This window comes from Topomyia yanbarensis, chromosome 2, assembly GCF_030247195.1.
Source record: "Topomyia yanbarensis strain Yona2022 chromosome 2, ASM3024719v1, whole genome shotgun sequence".
Taxonomy (NCBI): domain Eukaryota; kingdom Metazoa; phylum Arthropoda; class Insecta; order Diptera; family Culicidae; genus Topomyia; species Topomyia yanbarensis.
In genome coordinates, this window is record NC_080671.1 from 263,543,081 (window position 1) to 263,568,676 (window position 25,596).

The 25,596-nt window shown below is 42.5% G+C and overlaps 1 protein-coding gene across 1 annotated transcript in view; it reads left to right on the plus strand.

The window, feature by feature from the left end:
• The window catches only part of LOC131680308 (calcineurin-binding protein cabin-1-like), a 1,393,806-nt gene that overhangs the window by 525,467 nt on the left and 842,743 nt on the right, over nucleotides 1-25,596 (plus strand). Inside the window, exon 5 of the mRNA XM_058961029.1 lies at nucleotides 224-404. Coding sequence (XP_058817012.1) covers nucleotides 224-404 — 181 coding nt within the window. The remainder of the gene's footprint in view (nucleotides 1-223; nucleotides 405-25,596) is intronic.

Genomic DNA, 25,596 nt, shown 5'->3' on the forward strand with positions numbered 1-25,596 from the left:
GTATCTCGATCGAGCGATACGTAGAGATTGAGTACAATTCATATATGATTTAAATTCTCAGATTTTTTCTTACAAAAATGGTACAAGTGATGATGTTCCGATGAGGTTTTTTTGAAAGTTATTGATTTAAATGTAGTTTTTGCTTCGTTTTACGAGAATTTTTTCTATGTGTGTAGCTAGCATAACATTAGTTTTTTTAAAAACGCATCATTTTTCATTTCAGAACCGATTATTGATTTGGAAGTTAAAGGTCGCCGTCGTGGAAGTGAATTGAAAATTCTGGAACAATGGGGATGGCACAAAAGTCGCCGATCATCTCGTAAAAAAAGTGTTTACGATACATCTGAGTCAATTGTGTCAACGGCCGATGGGTTCCTTAAACGCACTCTAAGCACCTATTTCAGGTAAATGATGCACATTCACTTTACTCGTTGTGAGTCTAGAATATTAAGGTCAAGATAATAAAGGGAGCCTTTTTATCATTTTGCCTTTCTCATAGAGAAATGTTATGCAATCGGTCGGAATTTTGACTTGTCAAACGAGGTCCGCAGGGCCGATTCTCTTAGACCATTCGACTCAGTTCGTCGAGATCGGAAAATGTCTGTATGTGTGTTTTATAGTAAGGTTTAAAGAGCTTCAAAAGTCTGGCCTGTAGTATATTGAATTGTGTGGAGCTCATGACTCACGTTCGTACCTAACCACTAAAAAAAACTCCTTACTCTTTACGCTTTTCTTCCCCACGGAACTACCGCAAGGTTGTTCTGCTTCGTGGAAGAGTTCGTTGTGCTTTCGTCGCACCTCTTTGTTCTGCTCTATCTCGAAGCATACTCCAACCGATAGTTCCCCGACGGAAGAATTTCTCCCGACACCGATACCCGCTTCATTGCGCCATTTAGCTCCCAGCTTTGTCGGGATCAACTCGGATATTATTCTATTCCGATTGAAGCCTGTTTCACACGATGCGATTGGTGTGTCGATTTTTTGTTGCTTGCGAATATTCACTAAAGACTTGCACTGAGCTGTCCAAGCGAAGCAATCTTGCAAACGCCGCGACAAAATGTCAAGGCGCTTGTGGGCTTGAACTGGTCAAATGTGACCAACAATCAAAGCTCTTTTGATGCAATGAAAAAATCACTCTAGAGGTGACAGAGTCAGTGTATGTGGTAAATAATTAAATGTTATGCTTTTCTAAGACCAAATCAAACTATTTTGATGCTACGGGAACACTTGAACGGTTTCCCGGAGAATCCGGATTTTGACCCACAGTATATTTCTCAAATCTCAAATCCTATCATAAGACATGTCAAATAACATCTATTGGTCTTCAGACCTTCAGATTTCAATGACTGGCCATTTACCCACGTTGGCCGGTACCGTTAATCTGGGATATGGTTCCAGAAGGTATTTTGGTTCAAGTAACTATTCTTGTCTTGTGACGTGTCAAAACATGTTATGTTATTCACAAGATACTTGAAAACTTTCATACTATGTTGTAGGTCATTTGACTGCCATTTCCGTTAAATCCGGAATATGATCCTAGAAGATTTTTTTTCTATTCGTCGAGCTACAACGTGTTAAATAACATTTAATAGATTTCACAAGTGTACTTCAGAACAAAATTGAAGGCCATTTGACAACGTAGTTTAGTTTCGACAAATTTGAAATCGGTGGCCGAAAGTGACTATTTTTTCAAAATCGATAATCTTATGTTATAATGAGTCATAAAACAAGTTTTTCGTGCGATAATCCCCTAACCAGATTATAAAAATATAAGCAAAAAGAAGAAAATTAACCTGTTTCTTAATTTAAAATTTCAACCGGAAGCAATCGCACAAGTCACTTGAAAATATATCGATTTTGACAGTTTCGCCGTATTAACAGTATTTTAATTCTGTGAAATATACCGAAAAAAGTTGTTACTGTTGTATATTGCATTGAGTATTATTTATTTAATTTTTTTATGGTAACTTAGTATATAACAATCAACACAATGACCAAAAAGTCCATTTTTATCATTTTTGAATTTTAACCAAAAAAACCCGATTTAAGCCACCTAGCAGTGAGATGAGACATTTCTTACACATTAGTTTGCAAAACTCGTGCGAAGTGGGCGCCCAACTAGAAGTGGGATGAAAACAGTTTCTAGTCCTGCACGAATAAAATCTCGAATAAACTGAATAAATTATAGAAAATCAATAAAACGAACGAAATAAAAAAAAACCTGTTTTAATCCACCTAGAGGTGGAATTGTGCCTTTCTCATTTCTCCAAACTATGATTTAATAGCTGGTTCGTACAATATAACATTATGGAAACGTATTTCATTCTTATTAGACTTAGTAAGTATATATAAGAGCACCTTTTTGCATTCATCGCGTTATCGGTTTGAATCGGAGTTTTCTATGTGATCGCACTCCACAACCCGTAACTCCGGAGCCGGAAGTCGGATGGAGATGGAATTTAATATCAGTTTCCGGGGGACGCAACACATTTCATTTGAGACTAAGTTGATCAAATCGGTCTAGCCATTTCCGAGAAACCAATATAACCGTTATACTGAATTTGGATACTTCAGGATCCGTCGATGGTGGCCAGTGTGGCCAAAGAGACTTTGAATGACTGTTGGGGATCTATATCTACAAATTCAACAGTTGTGTTTACATTTTGGAAAAATTCACCTTTTTACATTCATCGCAGAATTCGTTAGAATCGGGATTTACTGCGTGATCGTACGTATCACCCTGTAATTACCAACTCGGACCCACACAAAATTCAACAGCAGCTGATGGACCTTTCATTTAAAATTAAGTTTGTCAAAATCGGTTCAGAAAATTCCGAGAAACCGATGTGGACAAATCAACAAATTTTGTTTTGTAACCATACTCTTCAACTCGTAATCCGAAACAAGATGTCGGTTTAAAATGAAATTCAATAGCAACCTATGGGAATATTTTTTTTTTCAATTTGTTTATTTGATAAGGCACGTATGCGTTAGCTTAAAGGTGCCATTTTTTCATTGTTTTACATTTTGAATTTCTTAAAACTAGGGGGTTACACATTTCAATATTATTTTGTTTTATATAATGAAACTAAAAAAAAACTTTACAGCTAACTTATGCATATAAAAGAGGGTATAATATAATATTCGTAAGATTTGGGGGACGGGTCATTTTGTGTGTTCTTTGTATAGTAATTCACTTTATGATTTTTAGAAGGGAGATTGTAGGAGAAATTAATTATTAACTAAGCGGAACATTTTACAAGCTTATTAACTAGAAATAACTAGAGAGAGTGGTTCAAGATTAAGGGGAATGAATTAGGGCTATTTTAAAGTAGTGGTACTGTTGTGCATTTCTTAACGAGATTAAATATTGATCAACTAAAACTAGAAGATAGGGGGCACATAAGTTTTGGGAAGATATTGAAGGGGAGAAGGGGGTGAAGTCATACATCTGTGTATCAGAGACATGGAAGAGAGGGTGGACAAGGATGAATGGGGGGGGGGGGATATAAACTTTCAGTTTCCGTCATCAGGAATCAACGGCCAGGATTACAGATTCGAACGGATGCATCAAGTATTGGGACGCCGGGCGGTTTTCCTCGAGTCGGCAGGGGTTCCTCCAGACGATTTCGTAGTACGGCTCAGATACGGATCGGAAACACACCGCGTTGCGCGTGTGATGTTGTACTGTAGATCTCGTGTTGTTAGGTCATTCGACAGATGTTTTGTCTCGTCTTGGAGTCGTATCAAACCATCGTTGGGGTACGGTAGGCGGAAGAGGGCACTTCTGGGAATGATACAAATGAGAAACGACGGGGTAAGTTAAATCTGGATATTGATGGTATTTAAAAAGGTGTATAAAAGGGACATATAGACGAGATAACGGCTTGCCAGTATATCTCGAACCGGGACATTGGGTGATCTTCCTCGGGCCCGAAGGGAATCGAATAGTTGAGATCTGGCAGAACAGTACTCGGCGCATGGCCAGACAACATGTTCGATTTCGTGATAACCGCTGCCACAAGCGCAGATACCGCTATCCACGAGCCCAATACGCCGGAGATGTGCGTCCAGCGTGTAGTGATTGGACATAAGCCGAGACATCACGCGAATGAAATCCCGACCCACATCCATCCCCCTGAACCAAGGTTTCGTCGATACCTTAGGGATTATCGAATGTAGCCACCTTCCCAGTTCACCATTGCTCCATGAAGTTTGCAAACTTTCGAGGGTTCTCTGATGAGTAATACTGAAAAATTCGCTGAAGCTAATTGGTCTTTCATATATGTTGCCTTGTAAAGCGCCCGCCTTAGCTAAAGAGTCCGCTTCTTCATTACCTGGAATGGAGCAATACGAGGGAACCCAAACTAAGGTAATCTTGTACGATCTTACGCAGGCACTCCCAGATTTTCCCCAGACAATATGGAATGTGCTTTCTAGGTTTCATTGAACGGAGAGCCTCGGTTGAGCTGAGGCTATCCGAGACAATAAAGTAATGATCGATGGGCAAAGCATCAATGATCCCAAGGGTATACTGAATAGCAGCAAGTTCTGCGACGTAAACTGAAGCAGGATCATTGAGTTTGAATGAGGCGGTGAGGTTTTGATTGAATATACCGAAGCCAGTGGAGCCGTCGAGGCTTGACCCGTCGGTGTAAAACATCTTGTTGCGGTCGACTTCTCGAAATTTACTATGAAAGATGCTTGGGATCACTTGCGGACGTATGTGATCCGGGATTCCACGAATCTCGTCTTTCATGGATGTGTCGAAGAATACAGTTGAATCAGAAGCATGAAAGAGATTGACACGGTTGGGATAGTGTGATACTGTGCTTATAGAGCGTCTATGAATGTATGCGTGAAGCTCGAGAGGGTTCACCCTATACTCTTAAGAGAGGCGACAGTCAGTCTTACTCGGTTCGTCATCGTGCATAGTGCGTTGTGCGTGTCGCTCAGTAGCATCCGAGGTTAGTTACCACAAGATGGCGACGAGGATGATCAATCCGATATAGTGCAGTGTCGAAAATATTTTTTTTCTATAGGAGGTATCGAATTTTATTGCGTGATTTACCTCATCTCATAAGGCGGAGAATAATCAGGTAATACTATAAAAAGAGTGGATAAGTGTTATCCACTGTTAAAATAAAAAAAAAATTGGGCCGTAGAATAATAATAATGCATAGCTTATAAAAAGGAAAAGAGAGGTGCGCATAGTTGGCAGAATTGTTCACAAAGTGAAGGAAATTGTTGAATTGATTCCAAAATCAAATGACGCCGTTTCGGCCATGTTGAAATAGAAGCGAATGGCCTTCGCTTCAGCAGTGATCGTAGTGTAGATGTATTGAGTCGGAGAAATGGTGTGATATTCAAACAGAGATCCGCTCTTCTGGTGCTTCGATGAATGTATAGGACGCCGACTACGTGATGATGTTCGTGTATGAAATGGAGCAACTCTGTCTTAGTGGCTGTGGTGTGCCTCCTGTGTTGCGGAATATTTCTAACATTAGCCAATGTACATGGTGTGAGTGAAGATAAATAGTGGACAGTGTGTTGAAGCGAAAGCGCCGCCAGTTGGTGGTGGGGGATCTGTTATGCTGGATATGGATATTTCACAAGCGAGAGAGTAATGTTAGAAAATATCAGCCCGCACGTCCAAGGTATGTAGAATTAAGAAAAATAAACTGAAATAAGAAAATGAGCACTATGTAGGGACAAAACAGACTACGTATGTGTTTGTGGGCTGATCCAACTTCAACCGGGAGAGTGAGAAGAAAAGCCATGGGTATGTTGTGCCAAATGTTCATTATCGCATAACGGTGATCAAGTTTGTATTCGTGTCAAATGATACTGAAACCACCCGAACCGTGTGAAATAAAAACGAGATGAAATGTGCTGTACAAAAAAAGAGGTAGTTGCAACTCAAGTGAGTTGAAGTTACGTTTGGGAAATTCTTATAAGAATATTTTGACGTTGCGTAAATCGAAATGAAAATGTTTAGCGCTCTTGGATGATGTGTATGGTAATTGATGAAGAGTGTGCTCTTGGATGATGCGAAAAACAGCGTGCATTTTTGAAAGATCTAATTGAAGTAAACATTACCGAGATTCATGTGTGATTCTAATATGGAATCTCGTGAGGTAATATACATGTTTTACCGCTCTTGGATGTTGCAGACAGAAATAGATTGTTAGAATGAAATTCTGTGATCAATTTGTTTTGTAAGATTCTGCCATGTGACACGATTTATTTCTTGAAACAAAAATGCAAGATAATGAAGTACATGTTTATACAAATTTTAACAGTTACCGTCAACATGGACGACCTCAACCAAACAGAGAGAGATACCGCGAATGGTACTAACGCGTCTATAATCCAACAGCATTTATCATTATTCAGCCCGGCTTCGTACAACCTTCCCCATTTCAAATATAAACATCTGCCACAATCAGAAATACGCAATGCGTGGGGTTCGTGGATTCGATGGTTTGAAACCGTAATGGCAGCTTCGAATATTATGGATGGCCCTACTCGCAAAATGCAATTGCTTGCTATGGGTGACCTAGAATTACAAAGTGCTTTTTATGGGATCCCTGGTTGCGATGAAGAAGAGGATCCGATGATCGATCCATATCTTTCCACGAAAAATAAATTGTCAGAATATTGCTCACCGAAGCACCACGATAGCTTCGAACGATTTCTTTTTTGGTCAATGACACCCAGTGAAAGTGAATCCATCGAAAAATTTACTCTCAGGGTACAACACAGGGCCGAAAAATGTTCTTTCGGTAGAACGGAAACCGAGAACAGACATATTGCGGTGATTGATAAAATAATTCAATATGCATCCGAAGACCTACGCCAAAAACTACTTGAAAAAGAACATCTAACCCTCGATGAAGCAATAAAAATAATTAATGCATATCAATCGGTAAGATATCAGTCATCGAAGATGAACCCAAAATCAAATGGATGTTCAAGCAATCGCCCTTACGAGCAAATCGATAGCAGTGTCAATCGACTTTACGAAAACTCCACAATTAAGTTCGGAACGAATCCACGGTGCTTGCGTTGCGGGTATAGTAGACATCGTGAAGCAGACCATTGTCCGGCTTTAAACAAGATGTGTCTTCGCTGCAGAAATGTTGGTCATTTCCAATCTGTTTGCAAAACTAAGAACTCGTCCAGCACGGTAAGCAATTTTGTTTAATTGGTTGAGGTTATATATGTTTTCATATTCTTGAACATTTATTAGGGAACATTCGATCGAAAACGGAAAGCGCTTATCGTCAACAATCAAGGTCCTTCTCGTCCCACAAAATATTCCCGTCCCTCGTTTCGACCGGTTTATAGAATCGATGATGATGAAGAACCAAATTGTGAAGAATTTCCGGTATATAATGTGGGAGAGTCTGATGATTTGATAACGTGTTGTATAGGGGGAGTTGACATTACCATGCTCATCGATTCGGGATCCAAGCATAATCTAATCGATGACACGACATGGGAGATCATGAAGCTGCAAGATGTACAAATACGGAACCAAAGATTCGATCATGGTAAACAGTTTTTGGCATATGGTCCGGTTCCCCTAAAACTAGTTACGGTTTTTGACGCAGAACTGGAAATAAACGACGGAGGAAAACTACTGAAAACCAGTGCCTCCTTCTATGTGATTGAGAAAGGTCAGCAACCCTTGTTGGGAAAAATAACCGCACAGCAAGTCCCACGGGCCCCGTGGTGGTGGAGGAACGCTACGTGGGAAGCTGAGCTGCAAGCAACCGGGCGGGCGGTGGATAATGCTTAATCGCGATAGCAACTAGTTGTGATTCGCGACCCGAACCAGCAGCGGGGGCTGACTGCGGGTGTGGTAGGACGAGGTAGTGGGCCCTATACGTTCTAGGCCTAAATACCACATGCCCTAAAGCAGCCCTGACAAGGCGAGCCAGCGCCGCCTTTAAATAAGCGCTTAGCCCAAATCCCTCTCCTCCCGTTATCCTTCCTTCCTTCCTTCCTTCTGCGGCTGTTCGCCCATCTAAATATGGAAGCTGTTCTTCAATGTCAGCTTCTTTCACCGAACAGCCTAGATAAGTCGTGTAGTGTCGGTAGTGCTTGTTTCAACCGGCTAAGAATTACACTACGGACTACCTGTTCCAGAGGTAAAAATCCACCAAACAGGGAACCCAAATTCCATAGTGTCATGCGACCCGTGCTATGGGTAAAATTGTTGAGGGGGTTTAAAATATTCTCAATGGCGAACGGAGCCTGGGAAGAGTTGGGCGAACTCCCCAGTACACTGCATTACGCAGCGGAACGTTCACTCTACGCACCGAAGTTTTTTTTTACCGATCATCCGCTTAATTTTGCCGAATTTTTGTTGGCTGGGGGTTTGCTGAGACTCTCGGCTGATGGTAGTTCGGTGAAGTTTTGTTGAGTTTCGATTATCAAATTTCGATGTGTACAGATGAACCTGCCCAGAGGCTGTGTGGTATCCGGCCTAGAATTGAGCCACTGGAGTCCTGCTCCCATGTCGTAGGAGGCGACTGAAAGTAGGAGACCCTAAGTCAAGGTGTAGTTCCGTGCCGAGGACTTAATGACTGGAGGGTCTAAAATATGCCAGTCGCGCACGGAGCGTTTTGGGTTTTGCCCTTGCTGTGTTATGCGAATCTCTGACACAGTGGACCATTATTTTCTTCGCAAATCGTGGGAATCAAATGATCATGTCCCATTTAAACCTGATATGGCTCGCTAAATGCGTTAACATCCCAACTCGCTTGGTGTCCTCTAGTTGTTGTGCAATTTGTGTTGGAGATTAAATGTACAGTTCTCTAATCAACAATGGTTAGAATAGCACAAGTCAATCTCCAACATAAACGTACAGCAACTATGAATTTATCTCGACTCATGCAGGAAGGTAAAGCTTCCATAGCATTGGTTCAAGAACCGTATTTCCATAAAGGAAACTTCTATTTTGGAAAGTTACTTAACACTGCCTTCATTGCTTACAGCAAGACAGGCATGACTAACCCACGTGAAATGCCTCGTGCTTGCATTCTTGCAAATAAGGCTATTGACGCGTGTCTCATATCGGAGCTCACAACTCGCGATATCTGTGTTGTCACAGTTTCACTGACTGTCGGAAACGTAGACAAAAAATACATATATTGTTCAGCATACCTACCGCATAACGAATCATCTCCTTCTGATGATTTCAAAAGCGTTGTATCATATTGTAGTAGAAATGGGCTTCCGCTCATTATCGGCAGTGATGCGAATGCTCATCACATCATTTGGGGCAGCTCAGACATCAATCTGAGAGGCTCTGAACTGATGGAGTACATAAGTAGTACAAATCTCCATATTCTGAATGTGGGAAACCGACCAACTTTTGCGAGGTCTGGGAGGGAGGAGGTGTTAGACATAACACTTTGCTCTGATAGAATTTTGCATGAACTGGGAAATTGGCAGGTTCCAAATGAAACTGAACCGTCTCTATCCGATCATAAATATATATTTTTCGATCATTTTGATGTCACCTTCAATGTAGTGACATATCGTAATCCTAAGTCTACAAACTGGGACCTCTTTTTGGAAAACTTGGCGACTAAATTTCATGGATATTTTCCAACAATTAGTCAACTAGACGACTTAGATGACGTCGTGGATACGACAAACTCATTCATATTAGCATCCTACGAAGAAGCTTGTCCACTTCGTACTGTTAAATCGACTAGGGGAACCCCTTGGTGGAGGGCTGAGCTTGAAAGAATGAAGAAAGTTATGAGAAGAGCATGGAACCGGCGTCAGCGTGATGACTCCAGGGCTTTCAGGTCAGCTCGTAGTGCATATAAGAAATGTCTTAGATCTGCAGAACGGGCTGGCTGGCAAAGCCTATGCACTAATGTCTCTAGTCTGAACGAGGCTAGCAGATTAAATAAAATTCTCTCCAAATCGAATGATTTTCAGATGAACTCCTTGAAAACCAGAGATGGTGTTTATGTGACGGACGAAAAAGATGTTCTTAATTGTCTCTTCGACACACACTTTCCAGGTTGTATCGATCCGGAGTTGAACAATGTTCACAGATCTCATTCTGGTGATTCGGACTCGTGGGCGTTAGCACGCACATTGGTTTCCACTGAATCGGTCGAGTGGGCAGTTGACAGCTTTGCTCCATACAAATCACCCGGAAAAGATGGAATACTTCCTGTGCTACTGCAAAAGGGATTTGATATTCTTAAACATGTCTTGAAAAAGATTTTGCTTTCCAGTCTTGCTACCGGGTATATCCCGAAAGCATGGCGAGAAATAACTGCTAGATTTATTCCCAAAGGGGGGCGCTCAAGCTATGAAGAAGCCAAGAGTTTTAGGCCTATCAGCTTAAGTTCTTTTCTTCTGAAAGCTTTGGAACGGATAATCGATCATTACATCAGGAACGTTAGTTTAGTTGAATATCCACTGCACAAAATGCAACATGCATATCAGTTGGGGAAATCCACGATCACTTTGCTTCACGATGTTGTTTACAACATTGAGAAGGCCTTCTCGCTCAAGCAATCTAGCTTGGGTGTATTTCTAGATATTGAGGGTGCTTTTGACAATGTGTCCTTCCAGTCTATTCTGGAAGCTACGCACGGTCATGGGATTCCTGCATGTATCTCAGGTTGGATAAACGCAATGCTTAGTAACCGCATACTTTGCTCGTCACTGCGACAGGCTGAGATACGGAAGTTGAGTATTTGCGGTTGTCCTCAGGGCGGCGTTCTGTCACCTTTGTTATGGAACTTAGTAGCTGACGGCTTGTTGAAGAAACTCAATGAGCTTGGATTTCCAACCTACGGGTTTGCTGACGATTACCAAATACTAATTACTGGATTTTGCATCGGAACATTCTTTGACTTAATGCAACAGGCATTAAGAGCTGTCGAACAGTGGTGTCGACAAGTTAAACTATCAGTTAACCCAAGCAAAACTTCAATGGTTCTTTTCACGAAGAAGCGAATAACAACCGGGGTTCGTCCCTTGCAGTTCTTTGATTCTGAGTTGCTGTGTGCAGATCAAGTCAAATACGTTGGAGTCATATTGGATTCCAAACTGAATTGGTCTGCTCACATTGAGTTCAGAGTCAAGAAAGCGTGCATGGCCTTCGGGCAGTGCAGACGAACTTTTGGAAAGACCTGGGGTCTCAAACCTAAATACATCTATTGGATTTACACGACAATTGTACGTCCAATACTGTCATACGGATGCCTTGTGTGGTGGCAGAGGGGAGAGGTGGTGACAGTCCAGTCAAAGCTAAACCATCTGCAAAGAATGGCGCTCATGGCGTTGACTGGTGCTTTCACCACGACTCCGACTGCTGCTCTTGAGGCACTTCTAAACATCAAACCATTACACATACACTTAAAACAAGAAGCACTATCATGTGCATACAGACTGCAGGTTACTGGGCTTTGGAACAGTAATCATGTTGATCTTGCTACCAGTCATACACGATTGTGGTCACAAATGGTTACATGGGGTGAAGATATTCTTGCTCCCAGCGATATTACACTCACTTGTAGTTTTCCTTACAGGACATTCCATGTGAAGATTCCCTCTCGAGAGGAGTGGTTGTCTGGCTTTATGGAAAGACAACAACAAACGCAAGTGGTTTGCTACACTGACGGTTCTCTGATGGAGGGACGTGCTGGTGCTGGTGTCTACTGTCGTGAAATGAGATTGGAACAATCTCACTCACTAGGTAGATACTGTACTGTATTCCAAGCAGAAATCTTTGCGATTATGTGCGGGGTGCAATCGGCCCTTCAACTGAGTTTGTCCGGCAGAGTTATAAACTTCTGCTCCGATAGTCAGGCTGCAATCAAGGCCCTTAGCTCAGACAAATCCCAGTCCAAGCTAGTGATCGCGTGCCGAACCCAAATCGAAGAACTAAGCATTGTCAACACTATCTACCTTGTCTGGGTGCCCGGACATTGCGGTATTACTGGAAATGAATGGGCTGACGAATTGGCCAGGGCAGGTTCAGCGATTGACTTCGTTGGTCCTGAGCCAGCGCTGCCAATTTCGACAAGTTGGATAAGGGAAAAAATACGGTCCTGGGCTTCGTCCGAGCACCGCAATTATTGGAGAAATCTACAAACGTGTCGCCAAACAAAGGCGTTTCTAGAACAACCATGCCCAGTGCTTTCGAAAAATCTCTTACATTTTTCGAAGCTCCACTGCGGCATGCTGACCAGGGCTTTAACCGGCCACTGCAAACTCAATTATCACATGGCAACTATTCAGCGCGCTGAGTCTTTTTCATGTGATCTTTGTGAATCCGACTACGGAACCTCATATCATCTGATGTGCAACTGTCCAGCGGTAGCGCAATTGCGATTTCGGGTCTTCAGCCGTCCTTATATAGACGAAACCATGTTTGGTCGACTGAAACTCAGAGACATACTAAAGTTTCTTGTCCAATGTGGTAAAGAGCTTTAGGCTTATTCGCAGGCAAGTTGAACTACTTGTGAGTTTAACTTACCTGTTGTTTATTTTTGTTTTGCGCTGTTATTTTTCCCACCCTTCCAATTCTACTTCCCTACACCTCCTTGTCCTTTCCTTCCGCTCAGGAAATGATGAAACACACGGCAAGGCACAAATCCCCGACTATGTACGGGGAACGTGCCATTTGAGCCAATATATTCTGATTCCTGATTCCTGGGGTACTACAGGTTGGTTTACCTAGTTCTAAAAAGGCCTTGGTCTGTAGAGTCGAAACAATAAAAGATCCTTTTCCCAAAATGAAGGGAATAACACTAAGTTTGCCAATTGACAGATCGGTTGCCCCAGTCATCCAACCACTTCGCCGATGCCCTATCCCACTTCTTAAACAAGTTGAGGCCAAACTGAACGAACTATTGCAGTTAGATATAATCGAAAGAGTCACACAACCTACGTCTTGGGTCTCCCCGCTGGTTCCAATTTTGAAGGACAACGGCGAACTACGACTGTGTATAGATATGCGAAGAGCAAATCAGGCCATCCAAAGACTCAATCACCCCTTACCAGTATTTGAAGACATGCTACCAAGGTTTCGAAATGCCAAATTGTTTACGACGTTGGACATAAAACAAGCGTTTCACCAGGTCGAACTGTCGGAAGATTGCCGCGATGTGACTACATTCATTACGAATTGGGGATTGTACCGTTATAAACGACTTCTCTTTGGGGTGAATAGCGCTCCGGAACTTTTCCAAAATCTTATGGAAAGCATTCTCGCGGAATGTAAAAACACAGTTGTTTTTATCGACGACATAATGATTTTCGGATCCACTGAGGAAGAACACGACACGGCAGTAAAACATACGTTGGGTGTTTTGAATCGTTTTATTGAACATTCACAAATGTAAATTCAGGCAATCAGAGATATCGTTCTTGGGTCACATGCTTTCCCCAGACGGAGTGGCACCAGCTGAAGAAAAAGTCAGATCGATTAGACAGTTCAGAGCACCGCAATCGAAAGAGGAGTTAAGAAGCTTTCTCGGTTTAGTAACCTATGTGTCGCGATTTATCCCGAATCTCGCAACTGTGAATTATCCTCTGCGAGAATTGCTTAAAATGGCAGCTCCGTTTGATTGGAAACCGGAGCACCAGGTTCCAATCAAACGGAGACTCAAACATATGATAGGATCCATTGATCACCTGGGGTATAATGATCCCAAAGATCGCACTCTACTAATTACAGATGCGTCTGGAGTCGGCTTGGGCGCTGTTTTAGTGCAGTTTAAAAATAATCATCCCAGAGTTATCGGATACGCCTCAAAAAGTCTCTCTGAAACTGAGAAAAAGTACCCTCCTAACGAGAAGGAAGCTCTTGGAATTGTTTGGGGGGTAGAGCGTTTCAGAATCTATCTGCTAGGAATACATTTTGAACTAGAGACAGATCATAGGCCTTTAGAAACATTGTTCATGGCAACATCGCGACCTACTGCAAGAATCGAACGGTGGATGCTAAGGATTCAAGCATTCAAGTTTAGAGTTGTTTATCGTAAAGGTTCAGCTAACTTAGCTGACACTTTATCTAGACTCGGAGCACACATTCAAGATACTCAGTGGACGGAGGAATGTGAAGTATTTATTCGACGTGTTTCAGTAGAATCGTTGTCGACGCTGGTAACTGATGCGAATCAAAAAGATTTTGATCCAGAAACCGAAATTGTCATTCGGACCATCCAAGAATGCGCCGCCATTGATATCGAGGAAGTTATCCAGGCTACCGCTTCTGATCGAGAGATGCAGCAGTTGAGAGAATGCATCGTAACCGACAACTGGAATAATGAATCTTTGAAGCAATACATTCCATTCCGTCATCAGTATACATATGTGAACTCGCTCATCCTTCGAGGATCCAAACTCGTCATACCAAAAAGCTTGCGTTTAAGGATGCTCTATTTAGCTCACGAAGGACACCCGGGACAGTCTTTAATGAAACGACGTCTGCGTGAAAGGTGCTGGTGGCCCGGTATCGATCAAGCAGCAGTAGACACATGTGAGGCCTGCGAAGGATGTCGTTTGGTTCAGCTCCCTGATCCATCCGAGCCAATGATACGACGACAACTACCCGATCGCCCATGGGTTGATATAGCGATAGATTTCCTCGGACCGATGCCATCTACTGAATATGTTTTGGTGGTTATCGACTATTACAGTCGGTACATGGAATTAGAAGTGATGAGTAAAATTACCACAGTAGAGACAATAAAACGATTAAAACGCATTTTCCGCCACTGGGGGCCACCTAAAACGATCACGCTAGACAATGCTAAGCAGTTCGTATCTTGCGAATTTGAAGAGTTTTGCAAAAAGAATGGCATTTACCTAAATCATACGACACCCTACTGGCCTCAGGCGAATGGGGAGGTTGAACGCCAGAACAGATCGTTACTGAAGAGAATGAAAATTGCGAACGCTTTGTATGATGACTGGAAAGCTGAGCTTAATAGTTATTTAGATCTGTACAACAACACTCCCCATACAGTCACTGGTAAGGCCCCTAGTGAGCTTTTGCAAAACCGGAAGCTACGTACCAAATTACCTTGTGTTGAAGATCTTCAGACAATTCCTCCTAGTACCGATTTTAGAGATCAGGACCAAGAAAAAAAAGTATTTTGGGAAACAATCGGAGGATGTGAAGCGTAGATCGAAACCGAGTACTATCTCGGTTGGCGACACAATCCTCATGAAGAATCTCTGTCCGACGAACAAGCTTTCCACCAACTTCCATAAGGAGAAGTTCACAGTTGTGGACAGGCAAGGTTCGAACATAACCGTTCAATCTCAGGAAACCGGAAAAACATACGATCGCAACACATCGCATCTGAAAACTATTGTTGATCCTACACCCGCTGACCTTGGTAACCATACTGTAGATTTAGATATCCGTTCAACACCAGCATCTGGCGATTCAATTGGGGATGGCGATCCAGTGGAGAGTACTGCGGTACCAAATGTAGCTCCAGATAGCAGCAAACTGTTACTACAGACGTCACAACTACGACGTTCAAAGCGGACACCCAAACTCAAGGAAATATACAGCCCATGAAGCTAAGTATCTTTGCTAATTTTCTATTATACCAATGTACTAACATATGAAAAGAATGTTATCGTTCATACCATAAAATAAATGATTCGAAGGAAAAGGGGATGTGATACTGTGCTTATAGAGCGTCTATGAATGTATGCGTGAAGCTCGAGAGGCCCTTAAGAGAGGCGAGAGTCAGTCTTACTCGGTTCGTCATCGTGCATAGTGCGTTGCGCGTGTCGCTCAGTAGCATCCGAGGTTAGTTACCACAGATAGTATGAAGAAGGATTGATATTTTGTGCCATGTAATCGAAGTACAAGGGCTAAATCGGGTTTGAGAATTGAGCTCGACAAGTCTTTCGAAATTTGCAATTACTAACGGGTTCAAGATATCGCATCGGATGATCAATCGATATGAGAGTTCCCAAAATCGATTTTTCAGCGGAAGGACGCCCGCCAGCACTTCTAAACTCATCGTATGTGTCGAGTGCATGCAACCCAAAGCAATACGCAAACAACAATATTGGATTCGCTCTAGTTTGATGAAATGTATGTTCGCAGCGGAGCGGAAACAGAAACACCCGTACTCCATCACCGACAATATTGTTGTTTGGTACAGCCTGATCAGGTCTCCTGGGTGGGCACTCCACCATGTTCCGGTTATTGTACGGAGAAAGTTGATCCTTTGCTGGCACTTCTGTTTCAGATACCTAATGTGACATCCCCAGGTACCTTTAGAGTCGAACCAGACCGCGAGATATTTGAAAGTTGAAACCTGAGCAATAGTTTGACCCATTAATTGAAGCTGTAGTTGCGCTGGTTCACGCTTCCTTGAAAATACGACTAGCTCAGTTTTCTCCGTGGAGAACTCGATACCTAGCTGGAGGGCTCAAGCAGACAAATTGTCCAAGGTATCTTGCAATGGTCCTTGCAGATCGACGGCTTTGGGACCTGTAATAGAGACCACATCGTCATCTGCAAGCTGCCTTAGCGTGCAGGAATTGACAAGACATTCGTCATTGTCATTCACGTAAAAGTTATAGAAAAGGGGGCTTAGACATGAGCCCTGGGGAAGACCCATGTAGCTAATTCGTGATGTCGATAAATCACCATGCGAAAAATGCATATGTTTTTCAGACAGCAAGTTTAGCAAAAAGTTGTTTAGAGTCGGTGAAAGACCATGCTGGTGCAGCTTCTCAGAAAGAATTTTGATAGAAACTGAATCAAAAGCCCCCTTTATATCTAGGAACACTGATGCCATCTGCTCTTTGCTAGCATAAGCCATTCGTCCCTTTGCCTTTGCGGAAACCAAATTGTGTATCTGACAGTAAGCCATTTGCTTCAACCCAATTATCGAGGCGAAACAAGATCATTTTCTCGAACAACTTTCGGATACGGGACAGCATCGCAATCGGTCGATACGAGTTGTGGTCGGAGGCTGGTTTTCCTGGTTTTTGAATAGCGATGACCTTCACTTGCCTCCAGTCATGAGGGGCAATATTACCCTCAAGAAACTTATTAAATATATTCAACAAGCGTCTCTTGGCAGAGTCTGGCAGATTCTTTAACAAGTTAAATTTGATTCTGTCTGGCCCTGGGGCTTTATTGTTACATGATAAGAGAGCAAGTGAGAACTCCACCATCGAAAACGGTGTTTCGTTCGCGTTATTGTGAGGGGACGCGGCGCGGTAGATCTTCGGGTGCCGGACAAACCTTCTTGGCAAAATCGAATATCCAACGGTTTGAATATTCCACGCTCTCACTAGTACTGTTTCGGTTTCGTAAGCGCCGGGCCGTACTCCAAAGAGTGCTCATCGATGTTTCTCTCGTTAATCCGTCGACGAACCGGCGCCAGTAGCTACGTTTTTTGGCTTTTATCAAACTCTTCATGCGCGTTTCCGCCATCGCGTACTGTCGGTAGCTAGCTGGCAGCCCGTCGTCCCGGAAGGTCTTATACGCAGCGGCTTTCTCCGCGTACACGTCTGAGCACTCTTTGTCCCACCATGGGTTGGGAGGACGCCCGCGTGAATTCGCGTCTGGTACGCGTTTAGTCTGAGCTTGAATCGCGGTATCGAGAATCAAGCCAGCCAGGAACCCGTACTCTTCCTCCGGAGGAAGCTCTTGTGTCAATTCTACTTTTCGGATATCGCGGACGCGTAGCTCTTCCAATCAATATTTCGTGTGAGGTCATACGAAACATTAATTGTATTCGGTGGCCCTGAACCGTTAGCAATATTAATTACGATTGGCAGATGGTCGCTGCCGTGGGGATCAGAGACTACCTTCCACATGCAATCTAACCGCAGCGATGTCGAGCAGAGGGACAGATCTAAGGCGCTCGGTCGCGCTGGAGGGGCAGGAATCCGTGTCATTTCACCCGTATTCAAAATAGTCATATTGAAGTTGTCGCAAAGCTCATGGAGTAGGGTAGATCGATTATCGTCATGAAGGCAACCCCATGCCGTGTCGTGGGAGTTGAAGTCACCTAAAACTAGCCTCGGTGCGGGGAGGAGTTCCGCAATATCGCAAAGCCGTCGGTGGCTAACTAAGGCTCTAGGGGGGATGTAGGTGGAAGCAATGCAAAGGTTTTTGCCTTTTATTCTGGTTTGGCAAGCGACAACTTCAATGCCTGGTGTCGAGGGGAGGTCGATCCGATTGAAAGAATAGCACTTTTTGATCCCCAAAAGTAGTCCTCCGTAAGAGTCTTCTCGATCCAAGCGAATAATATTAAAATCGTAGAAGTGTAGGGTTATTTCTGAAGTGAGCCATGTCTCGCATAGGGCAAGTGCATCGCATTTCAAATTATTTAGTAAGATTTTAAACGAATCGATTTTCGGGATAATGCTTCTGCAATTCCACTGTAGAACAGTGATTAAATCCTTGACCTCGTTCGATGAATTAGCCATCGAAGGATACAATCGCTGAAAGGAGGGGCTATTTCGCAGTGAACTGCATCAAAAATGTTTTTACTGCGGGGAGAAAGCTTATCAAGATACTTTTAAGGGGGTCAGAAATATTTAACGCTATAAGAATACGGTCCACAATGTCAGAGAAATTTATTAAGCCAGCGCTGTTTTCTTTCTCTGGCTGAGATATGGGAACACATGGGGTTTTTGATGTTCCTGGAAGTGCTGGGAACTCCTTTTCTGAGCTCAGGTTACTGAGACCGGGATCGACTTGCTTCGGTTTTGCACCAGTACTTCCTTGAGTAGTTATTTTAGGGGGACCATGAAGAGACACCTTCTGGCCTTTACGACGAAGCTTGGAAGAGGAAATGTTCTTCCTTTTTCTACTACTTCTAGGCACAGCAGAAGATGTTCCCTCCTGGGGTTCATCACAGTCGCCTTCGTCAGTAGACAAGTTGGTATAGATGTTCGTAGAGACAGGTGGCGTAGCTATCTTAAGCATTTCTGCAAAAGATCGCTTAGAGCGTCCCTGAAGGGAACGCTTAAGATTTTCCTCGCGCTGTTTGTACACGGGACATGAAGGGAGATCATGTGGGTTTCCCCCACAGTAGAGACACTTTTCGACATCTCTACCACAGGAATCATCCGCATGATTCCCACCGCATTTCCCACAGCGGGCTTTATTGCTACAATGGGAGGCTGTGTGTCCCAATTGTTTGCAATTAGTACAGTTCATGACCCGCGGCACAAATAGGCGAACAGGTAGACGAACCTTGTCAAAGAAAAGGTAGTTGGGTAGGGCAGAGCCGACGAAGGTCACCCGATAAGAGTCTGAGTTGACGTATATTTTCTTACCGTCAGCTGCGACTGATGCTGAATGCAAACGTTTGCATTCCAGTATCTTCACTGGCTTAAGCATGGGGTCTTTGAAACAGCCAGTCCCATATTTTAGCAGGTCCTCGCAATTCAGACTCGAATCGGAAACGACCCCACTGACTTCAACCCTGCTAGCTGGAATATACACCCTGTACTCCCTCGTAAAGGGCTCGTAGCCAGCAATATCGTTTGCCTGAGTCAAACTGTTAACAACCACCCGAAGCTTATCAGGGCGAATTTTCGATATTTCTGTCACGACCGAATACCGATCCGTCAAAACTCGAGAAATCTGCAATAGATTCAAACACTTTTCTTCTTTGGTCCGAAAGAAGATCACAAATGGCCCGGTGTCCGAGCTTTGATATACCTTGAGCCGGGGAGCCGATTTTATTTCGACGTCCATCTCACCTTGAGATGAACCGCCGTCAGGGGAAATCATTTTTGCACGGGCCTATTGCCCAGTGCACGTTATTGAGACAATCAAGAAGGGGAAACGAAAACTAATACTTAGCTTGTGTAGGCAACGGTATCCAGACGGCTTACTAGAAGAACACTGCTTTACTTCACTGACCGGCTAACGGTACTCAGAAACAGAAACACAAAAGAAGGGAAAAAATACTGAAACCTCGACTAGGCGTAGAGTGTGCAAATAACCTTGAACGCGGATTAACTCTATTTGTCGCTATAGAGTGTCCGGACCGATGACAAAAGACTTCTATCTCCACTGAGTGCTCGATAACGAATGAATGAACCTATGGGAATATGATACCTTTCATTTGAATCTTAGTTTGGAAAAATCGGTTCATCCATCTCCGAGAAACCGATGTGTACATTTTGTTAACAAATCCGCACATACACACATACATACATACATACACACATATATATATACACACATACATACACACAGATATTTTTCGATCTCGGCGAACTGAGTGGAATGTTATATGAGACTCGTCCCTCCGGGTCTCGGTTAGAAAGTCGGTTTTTGGAGGAATTGCATAACCTTTCTATATAAGAAAGGCAAAAGAATAATATTTAATTAGCTTAATAAGCATGAGTTCAATGTTATCTTCATGTGATTATAATTTGGAAAGGTTGGTGGTATATGTTTGAACGTGCAGGGAATGAGGGGTTAGTAGAGTGGGAGTGGAAGATGCGTCAGAAATCCTTCATCTTATTTCGGTATACGGGGTGGATGAAGGAAATGCGGGCGTGAGGGTAGTCCAAGAGGAGGTGAGTGATGAAGGAGGGAGGTGTAAGGGCAAGGCGGGGGGGGGGGGGGGGAGGCGGCGACGCAATACTCAACTGCATATTTTGCCTTCCATTTGAGACTTGGTTTGAGAAAATCGGTTCAGTCATCACCGATGAACCGATGTGACTTCCGGAATCGTCGATAGTGGACAATATATTCAAAGAATGTTTGATTGGCAATCAGTGATCTAGATCTGCGATTAGAAGTAATTTGGTGACCATTTCAATAGTTTTTAGCCTCTGAGGTATTACGATTGTACCGATTTATATGGGAAATTCCAGTGTATCCTTACTAACACTCCTGTAACTCCGGAAGCAAGAGTCAGAACCGAATGAAATTCAGCAGCAGTCAATGGCATTACTGTATCTTTCATTTGAAGTTCAAGTTTGTAAAAATCGGTAGAGAATTCGTTGTGGAATGGGTGTGATATTAGCTTAGAAACTTGGCGGGTTCCCCGGGGGCGTCATGAACCGTCATAGGTGGCCAATGTGGTCAAAGCTGCTTTGATTGATCATTAGTGATCCAGACCCGCAAACTAGAGTAATGTTACATCAATTTCAATACGTTTTACATCATTTGAACATCATGGTGGTACCAGTTTATATGGGAATTTGCTGTGTGACCGCACTCTTCAACCCGTAACTCCGGAACCGAAAGTCGGATCAACTAAAAATTCAATAGCAGCTTATGGGAGCGTTATACCTTTCAGATAAAACTAAGTTTGCGAAAATCGGTTCAGCCATCTCTGAGAAAATTGTGTGAGTTTAAATGACAAACACACATACACACACACAGACATTTGCCGATCTCGTCGAACTGAATCGAATGGTGTATGACACTCGGCCCTCCGGGCCTCGGTTAAAAAGTCGATTTTCACAGTGATTAGCCTTTCTTTATATGAGAAAGGCAAAAATAACAAAAAAAATTAAATAAAAGGTGCTCAAATTCATAAATTTAGTAGAACGATTAATGTAAACGAAAATTATAAAATGCACGAATCAAATTAGATTAGCTCACTAAATGAAAATTTCAACTATATTTATGAATAGTTATAAGATTATTAGAATAAATTGACTCAAACTAACAAAGTGAATGAAACATAAAAGGAATGAATGAACATGAAATGAATAATGTTAAAGATATGAACAAAATGAATTAAATGAATCAAACGAATCAAATGAATCCAATGAATCAAATGATTCCAATGAATCCAAAGAGTCCACGAATCCAATGAATCCAACCAATCCAACGAATCCAACGAATCCAATGAATCCAATAAATCAAATAAATCAGATGAATTAAATAAATCAAATGAATTAAGTGAATCAAATTAATTTAATGAATCCTTTAAATACAATGAATCAAATGAATGAAATGGATCAAATGAACAAAATGAATGGAATGAACAAAATAAAGAAAATGAATAAAATAACAGATAAATGAAATGAATAAATAAAACAAATAAACCAAATAAACAAAATGAAATGAATTGATAAAATGAATAAAAATAAGGAAATGAGAAGAATAAAGTGCACTGATTAAAATGAAAAATTAAAGATGTTAAAAGGTTGTAAATCAATAGAAAAAAAATTGTGGCGAATAAATTATTTGGATGAAATGAATTAAACTGAAAAAATTGTCAGATTAGGCCATTACAAATCTTTTTTAAAAATTATTTCCAAGTACAAATTTTTTTCTGAAGGGGAGGGGGGCAAACAAAAAATAAATATTTATTTTAATAAACACAATTTTTTTTTCTTTTTACATTTTCTTTCGATTGAACAATCGTGGACGTTTCCACAGGGTGATTTCGTATAGCGGGGTTGAGCTATTTGTTTTACTAGAAAAATTCAAGCAAACATTATTGAATCAATCAAAAGTTCACATAGGAAAGGGATGCTAAAGTTTTCGTTTTAAATAATTTTCCGAACAGTGCAATTTCTAAATTCCCAAAAAAAGCTTGAAAGTTCTCTAGAACTTAATGTAAACGTTTAAGAGTACATTAAGGTATTAACTTTTGGTTGCTTGAATAGTTTTCATTCCGTTGTGGCGGCACATGGACCGACTGTACACACAAGGCATGAAAATCGGTCAAAGGTGAACCTGCTTGATAACAATGTACAGAAACAGGATTGCAACATTTCACTTATGGACTTTTGGAAAACATTCTGGATATCTGAAAATGTCTGTATGTTTTATAGTATGGTTAAAAAAGCTTCAAAACTGCATTGGCCCTAGATGGGACTCACTTTTGTGTCTAATCACTACTAACAGTCCTCACTTTTCTTCTTTCAAAAAAGTGAGGTTCTCGTGGAACAAAAGCACGAGACTGCATCGAAGCGTTATATCGTGGGGAGGCTGATTCAGTCTCAAGACAAAATGATACATTAGAGCGGTTTAGCTCCGAACACATATCCGGCTAATCGCAGTGATGAACTTCCGTTAGCCATTTGGCTCCCGTTTCTGTGAACCATTTAGTTCCTGTTTTCGCGAGCCATCTCAATTCCTCGTCGGAAGTTCTCCCGATACCGATGCCTATTGCGCGAGTCATTTAGCTCCCAGTTTTGTCGCAATCTACTCGCATAGTCAATAAATCCTACTCAAAGGGCCAACCAGTACTTGGCGAGGACGGTTCGGCGATACCGGATAGAGCGTAGCTTCTGGTTCGCTGCTTCCGGTTCGTTGAAAACTCGACGACCCACCGCTGGTGCTTCACTCGACCTACTCGATCTTGTCCCTGACGGTGAAACTAGTCTGCTCACATGCTTCGGTCCAGCGATTTCCGCTGGTTCGTGGTGCTCAGTACACTGGCGCCTCAAGCAAAGCTGTGGTTGCTCTCACAACCTTCCCCTTAACATAATCATCGTGACTTTAAAAGTTCAAGTCGATGATATATTTTCCGACCGCGCTGTCTTTCGGCTGCTAGTCATCACCAACTCTGTTTTATGATGGGCAATCGTCTCCGTGTCGAGTGTCTCCTCTTCTAGTGATTGTCCGATTACTTGGAACACCACATCATCCGTGAAGCCGAAAATCGTTATATCTCTGGGAAGGTTCAGCTTCAATACTCCATCGTACACTGCGTTCCACAGCGTCGAGTCTAGGAACGTCAGTTGTATCTCTGCTGTCTCCACAGCTCCCACAACCGTTTGGATGGATTTCACTGTAGACCTGCCTATAAGGAAGCCGAATTACATGAGATGCCGTTCTCACGGTCCGCGTACTTCGTTAGCTTGTTCAGGATTACTCCTTCTCTCTAATATTACCAAGGGATATATTGACTACGCTGAAAGATTTCCATGTTGTCCCGGTATCGGAAGCAACATCAGCTTTTGTCGCTTCCAATTATCGGATCGTTTTGAACATATCCAGGCTCTCATGTATCGCTTCACTTTTATGGCTTTCGCCATCTCGATAACCTGTTTGTTGGTAAACCGATCTTCATCTTTGTGATCATACCTAATAATAGATTCATGTTGTGGGGAAAACCTTTCGATGGTGACCTCCATCTATTCCGGGCACCTTTCAGGTGGTGCAGCTGAGCCTTTTATCTTTGTTATGCCAACTTTGTAGGTCTCTCCTAAGGAAATTCGCGTTGGCTTTGTGGTAAGGCTTTCTTGTACAGCTTGACTGCTTTGTTGAGAGCGGTTCTTGCAGCTCGCTTACCTCGAGCCTTCTGACTTCTTTTTAATTTTAAATATATTTGACACGGCTCAATGCGTTAGCACAACTGAGCCGTGGAGCGCACCTTGGGGGTCATTTGGCCCGTCTTCTCTCGCGTTTTAGTTTACGTCCATGTCATCATCGGTACTGCATTCATCTTGCTCATCGTCGGATGTTCTTATTTGTTGTTTGTGCTTACGGGTCGCTATTGTAAATTCTTCTTCATCGGTATTAGATTCCTTATCGGTGGTGTTGGTTGTTGGTTTGGAAACATTTGCTGTAATCGTTGTTACTTCGATGTTGGTAATGGCAGTTGGTTTAGTGGTACTGGGGCCGATCGTTGTTGAGCTGGTGTTTGTGAATGTCCGGTCTGCAGTCGTTGGTTTACCAACTGGTTGTGGTTTAACATACGATGATTGTATACCGGCTTTGGTCGTATCAGGTGGAATTTCTTTAGCAGTCTCTGCGCAAGGTTTCCCGTGGTGTGGCGGATGATCACAATATTGACAGGTAGGAATCTGTCCTGGGTGCGTGACTAGTGTTCGTTGAGAATATTCAACACCATGAGGTGATTTGCATGTGAAAGTCAAGTAAGAGGGAATAGGTTTTGTCGGACGCATTCTCACCACACGAACTCCGTTGCGGAGTCTTGGGAAGAAGTTCCTCCAACTATCTTCCTTAACACTATTCACCTCTCCGTATTTTGACAGGATTTGTTTGATAGCGAAGGAACTAGTACGTGGTGCCAGGTCATGTCAACATTTATATACGTTGGGATACTGTATAAAATGTCATTACATTCGATGTCGTGTTTCATGTTGTTCTGGGAAGCGAATGATTCTGATTGACTAATATTTTTTAACATATTCAGTACCGCATGACGTAAATGGTGGAATTGCCCCGCATAAAGTACCGCAAGCTACGTTGAACTTCAAGTTCACTTTCAGCATTTGCTCCCCTTCATGAATTGATGGTATTACCGGATATTTCGTGTAGTCAACAGCAACACAGTTTGGCCGCATCGTGATATACTTTTGCTTGGTCACTCATTGTTTGTTCACGTATCACACACTAGGCAGAAGGAATCAATTTTTGCCAAGCGTCGCGCGGGTAAATTTGATTACTTGCCCTGCTATTGCAGCGGAACGATTTCTAGCTTCTGAACTGAGCGAGATGAGAAACCAAAGTGATCTCCGACTTCTTCTCCAAGCTCGGAGGCAACTTATACGTAGATCGATAATCGTCGTATTGCACCCGGCGACCGTTTCTCAGTTTCCCATCCCTTGGTATGGTCGCATTACACGCCTTTGTTAGTAGTGCCGTGAGCTCGTTCG